This window comes from Telopea speciosissima, chromosome 11, assembly GCF_018873765.1.
Source record: "Telopea speciosissima isolate NSW1024214 ecotype Mountain lineage chromosome 11, Tspe_v1, whole genome shotgun sequence".
In the NCBI taxonomy this organism is placed as follows: Eukaryota; Viridiplantae; Streptophyta; class Magnoliopsida; order Proteales; family Proteaceae; genus Telopea; species Telopea speciosissima.
In genome coordinates this window covers 5774870-5780999 of record NC_057926.1, presented here as the reverse complement: position 1 = coordinate 5780999, position 6130 = coordinate 5774870, and the positions used below count along the sequence as shown (strand labels likewise).

General features: G+C 35.0%; 1 protein-coding gene across 1 annotated transcript; it reads left to right on the top strand.

Annotated features, from left to right (window-relative positions):
- On the top strand, positions 1 to 1496 carry LOC122644568 (transcription factor DYT1). The gene is made up of 3 exons (XM_043837947.1): positions 1 to 455; positions 576 to 752; positions 1425 to 1496. Exons 1-3 carry the CDS (start codon positions 198 to 200, stop codon positions 1494 to 1496), a joined length of 507 nt encoding a protein of 168 aa, XP_043693882.1. The 5' UTR covers positions 1 to 197.
- Positions 1497 to 6130: the final 4634 nt, after the last annotated feature.

The following is a 6130-nucleotide window of genomic DNA, read 5'->3' as shown; positions in this document are numbered from 1 at the left end:
TGTGGGTTCAACCATGGACAATTTTGATGCAATTGAAGAAGTGAGCAACCAGTTGCAGGCAAGAACGGGGCGGGGCCGCCGGAAATATGACGAAAACACGGAGTTCAAGTCGAAGAACTTAGAAGCTGAGAGGAAGAGGAGGAAGAAGCTCAGTGAAAGGCTCATATCTCTACGTGGAGTAGTCCCAATTATCACAAATGCAATCACCTTACCTCTATAAAACTCTCTTTTATTTCTTTCTTTCTTTCTTTCTTTCTTTCTCAAGATATGAAAATTTTGTGGGATTTCAGATGAATAAAGCAACAATTCTCAGTGATGCTATTACTTACATTGAGGGGTTACAAGAAGAGGTGAAGGGTCTCAGTGAGAAGCTTCAAGAGATGGAAACAATGTCTGAAAAGAATATGGGAAGCATGGATGATACTGCACAAGTGACTGAGAAATGCAAGATAGAGGTTAATCAATTTCATCTTTCTAGCTCCAACTTATTAATAATACCCATTAAATGTTTCATTTAGGCTGTATTTTAATTGCAACTGCTAATTAATCTCAAAACTGTCATTAATGTTATACAGAAAGATGTTCAGGTGAGTGGTTTAGAAGGGAACAAGCTGTGGATTAAGATAATTTGTGAGCACAAGAAAGGGCTGTTCAATGCAGTCATGGAAGCAATGGATTCTATTGGTTTTGAAGTCATTGACACCAACCTTACCACCTCTAAAGGGGTAATTCTGATCTCATTTTCTGTTCAGGTAGGTGAGATAAGAGGAATCAATAACAAAAGAAACTGTTACTAAAAGGTACTTCATGCATGTATCTCTTAGTATGAGTAGTAGTATTCTGTAATATTGTACCCTCACATTGGTACAAAGGGGGACCATATTGGCACAATTATATATATATCACCATGGTATGGTGTATGTTCATGTACATTATACCGGCCCTTAATTATAGTTGTATTTTAAAATTTTAAAATAATAATTAGTATCATTTATTATTATTATTATTATTATTATTAAGGGAGAGGGTTTTGGTTTACTCCAACCCTAAATTAAATTGATTTGCATGCCTTGCACTAACTGCTATGTGGTAATTCAAGTGAGGCTGAAATTCTGTTTCCGGATTGACCTAAGGACCTCTAGTAGTACTCGAATGTCAAGTTTCAGTCCAATCCGAATTTGCCAAATGATAAAAGAAAGTATTGAAAAAATCAGAAACTACCATAGGGTGCATATATAGAAATGACAGGATATATTCAAACTTGATCTGAAATTCGATCAAAATGTTGTCGCATGTCATCATTTCTTAAATATCCAAGGGTTAGAATTACTACATCACTCTTTTATGCGACAAAAATGTAGTGCATTCTAAAATATTTTTATTGTTATTATTATTATTATATAAGTTTTATGTTTATTTTCCAGGGGACGCATGTTGATGGGTTTGTAATTGAGCAGATGAGGGAGTTTTTCATGGAGATGATTAGAGAATTCTAAATTCATTGGGTATATCTTTTTTTTTTTTTTTTTAATTAATCATTTTACTACCTCATTATCCTTATCTCTATACTAATGTTCTTAAATAGTTTTTTTTCTTGAAGGTGTTAATTAAGAAAGATGCATTTGCATGTAAAATTTAGCTGGTCTGGAAACAAATGATACTTGCCAAAATTGGTTCCAAAAAGATGCAGTAATTTCAGCTCAAATGGAGATTTCCTTATACATTTTACTTTTGGGTCTTAAGTTATCTTAGTTCAATAAATGTGGTAGACATTTAGGTCATGTTTGGTATGCATTCTCGGAATAGATTCTGGGTCTAGAACACATTTTAAAACCCGATTCTTCTCTATTTTCTTACTTCAGAATGTATTCCAAATATATTTAAATTAAAGCTGGAGCAATAATATATTTTCTTTCCTTAGTCAGTTAGATAAAAAAATAATATAAAATAAAAAAGCCAATTTATTGCAACATTTAACATAAACCATCAGTGGATGGTTATGAGAAATGTTGTCCAAATCATCAATTAATTTGGTAAGTTTTAGAGCAATCTGATTTTCCTGATGTGGGGATATAATATTTCCAAAAATTGGTCGAAATTTTAACTTTGGGACAGTCTTAATTAACTGTCAAAAGATTAAATATTTAATTCTTAATATGGTGAATCATACGGCGGAGATAGACCAGAAACTGATAGGTTGATGATCCAAGGAAAGGGCTGGATACTCAAAATTAAAAGTAGCTGATTCAAGATAGTACGTGGCTCAAAGAACTAGCAATTTTGCAATTTTCTCTGTTGCTATGTTTGGTTGGCCAGAAATGGATAGAAAAGAAAAGAAAAAATTCAAAACTTTTTTTTTTTGAATTTGAGGAGAGAAACAAACACATAGATCAATCATTGTGTCATCATGTTTTTTTTTTTTAATTTATTAATATTCCTATCCATTTCTTGCCAACCAAACATAGCCTAAGGTAAGCTATCTAAAAAGAAAATTTTTTCGTACAAATTGGGCAACAGTAACAACAGTAATTTTCTTGTTGCCCGTAATAGTCCCCTTTCTCTATGGATTCGAAAGTATCCCTAGGTTTTAGTATTTTCCACAATACCCCTTTTAATCGGAGTGGGATTCAATTTTGGCACCTGCAATTACGCGCAGCAGGAAAATTCCCATTTTCCGATTTGTAGAAAAATTTTGTCCATTGTTATAGTATCCTGTAAATATATATATATATTTTTTTATTTTCATTTTCACAATTTAAAAAATAAGGAAAATGGGTAAATGACTTTATCATGTATGTATATATGAATTGATAAAGGGTTTCCATTATTACAACTAAAATGTTCGAATACCAGAAGGGTAGTAACTGGTAAGTGTACCTTAAAATATATAGTAAAATACAGGCCAATTAATGCTTTAACACAATATACCTCCTCTGGTGGCAATTTCATTCCCTGCTACTTCCTTCACATATATATACTCGAAGCCCAAAAGAACAATAACAAACACTCTCAATCTGATTCATATGATGATTCTTCTTCATCTTCTGATTCTGTACTACTACCATCAGAATTTTGTTGCTGATTTCTGATTCCCCAAGGATCAATCCCAATTACTGGAACCGAAACCACATTACCAGTAATACTACCTGATGATGACACTTCCTCTCCTGACTCTGTATTATTACTACCCTGAGAGTTTTGTTGCGACTGAATTGATGTACTGGTTCCGATTCCTTCGAGTAAACGCCTGGCTTCTGCCAACCCTTGCTGTATAATATCTCCAAATATTTTAGCACAAACATTATTCATAATTCTAGTTAAACCAAGTACTGCTCTGTACCTATTTTCATAAAAGAATTGAAGAGAAATGTCTTGATTCATTAAACTTTTTGTTAATGGGATATCACCATTAGGATTAAGAGGTGGAGGTGGAGGAGCCGAAACGTTTTCGATGTGATATATGCAATTCACTGCTTCATCAAGAATCAAATTCAGCACTTGGTCTTCTTTTTGTAATATTTCCAAAATGATGTTTGGATATCCCATTTCTTCAACCCAAATCCATAATGCAATTGCCTTAAATACTTGTATGCTATCTCTTCTTAGATTGATTACCAGACGAATGAAGAGTTCACGATCAATGAAATGGTTCCACTTCAGTGAATCACTAACATGACTTGGAAGGTTGACCAAGAAATGGGCCAATACTACACGGTCCATTATTTGGTACCATTTGAGTACTGTCGGAGGATTTGGTTGTGAAGGCATTATTGGCGCCTGGGAAATCAATCTATTTATCAATCTGGTTCTTTTTCTGTTTTGGATAGACTAGCAGGGAAAGATGAAGAGAGATGGCTGGGTGAAGGCCGTTGGCTATGGCCTTTCACCTTTCCGAGAAAGTGAAAAAAAAATTTAAAAAACCGTTTGTTTCAGCAAAATTTGAACAGTTCTTATTCTGTGTTTAACGGTTGGTGTCGTTTGGTGAAAGGTGGCATTGGGGAAGAATCAAGAAAGTTTGGAGGGAGCCGAGCGACACTAATAATGGATAAGTCTTCTTGGTGAAATTACATTATTGACCTTAGAGGGTGATGATGATTCAGAAAATCTGGACGGGTGGTAGTATGATCAGGAGTTTGAGTTCGGTGGTAATTAATTTAGGCTGGGTCCAATGGAAAATCAAGTCCCTTTTTTTTTTTTTTTGGGGGGGGGGGGGGGGGGTAAATAACATAGTAAGGAAAGAAAGAACATGAATTTAGTTGGATCAATCTTTGTGAATATCGATATAGGGATGTAAATAGATAGTTGAAAATCCGTATCTGACCCGTGTCCGAATCCATTTAAAGGTTTTCGAATTCGGAATTTTGGTTTTTGAATAATATCTGAATCCGTTCGAAAGATAATTGGATTCGGATTCGGATAGTTTCATTTCGGATCGGATAATATCCAGTTAATTTTTTATCTGATTATAAATAGGATTATTTTAATATATAATAAAAACATATGATATAGTATTATATTACCCTTATTAAAAATTTTATAAACACTTTTTAAAAGGATACTTTGGTAATATCAATCTAATCCTAAGTTCTAACCCAAAGTCCCAATTCCCAAACCCTAACCTAATCAAATTCACTTTACCCTCACGGCCTTACGAAAGTTGAACTCATCCCTATTTCTAATTTTCAACTTCTTCTCCCAAATCCTAACCGAGTTCCACCGCTCTCTCCACTCTCTAGTCTCCAAGCCCACTGTCACAGTGTCATTGTGTTGCTCTTTTCCTCTTCCACATCGATTCATTCTGCCCCAGAGGACTTATCTGAGAAGTAAGAGATGGTTTTTTTTTTTTTTTTTTAAATTTCTGTGTGTTTGTGTTCCATTTCAATAGCGGAAAAGCTGAAACTCTCAGGAAACAAATGTAGAATGCCTAGAAGGAATTGTGCCTTGAATGGAATTGTCTTCATGGTTGATTGTTCGTTTGAGCCCCCGTTCTCTCTTGCATCCTTTTTTCTACTCTTCTTCTTCTTCTCTTATTTTTCTGTTTCCTTTTTTTATGCTCTGTTCTGGACGGTAGTAGCAGCCCCAGATATTCTGGTTCAATCTCCTCCCTCACCAATCTTTGTTCCTCAAGCTTTAGGGTTAAGATTCCCCACCTTAGGGCGACTCAAACCCCAAGTGCTTGTTCCGTAAGTCTTCTTCTGCTATGAGACTTGACCCCTTGAAAAACCCTGAAATTGTGATGTCGCTAGATGTGATTTCAGAGCTTCAAATCTCACTAGGGTGTTGATACTTGGTGATGCTAAGGCCTGTAATCGGTGGAAAATCGAGTCACTGCCCTTCACCTGAAATTTTGAGTTGATTGGGTTCCTAACAAAGGAGTTCTCTCCATCAAAGCTTGCAGGTGTTTCGGTTGTGGGTTCTGCTCTGAGTACTAATCCTGTCGAAGGTACCACTCTCTGTTCTGTGTATGTTATTCAGTTGCAGTTCTCGAAACTTTAATTGTTGCTAGTTTGAAGAGCATGGCATTTTCTTTCTTCTCTGTAACCTATATATCTGTGACTGTCTTAACTAGAATTTTAGCAATTTTTATTTAACCCAGCTTTCCTTTCTTTTTTTTTTCTTGCCCCACTATTATCTTTCAAGTTGAACAATTATAAACAATATTGCAAGATTCTTTATTTTGTTATTAGAATTTTCATTCCAGATCAGCTAAAGCAATAACAAGCAAAAGATAAAATAGCCAGTGAAGGAGCTAAACGGATAGTTTTTCGGATCGGATAATATCCGGATATCCGATAAGCAACTGGATTCGGATATGATATTAGATTTTAAATTTTTGTCGGATATCGGATTGGATTCTGATAGGTAATTTGGTAAACAGATTTGGATTTAGTTAGTAGTAAATCCAAGCCGAATCCGATCTATTTACATCCCTATATCAATACCGATACCAATTGATATGCATAAACAGTCCATCAATGGATGATTGACAAGTGGCAGAAGACCAAGTCAAAGTATAAGATTAGGGTTAAACTGTTGTGACCTATTAAATTCATGTCATGTGGATTTAAATCCATGTTATGTTGTTGTTCTTCCTAGCTATCTAGCTTGGTTATTGGACCTAGGGGTGTCA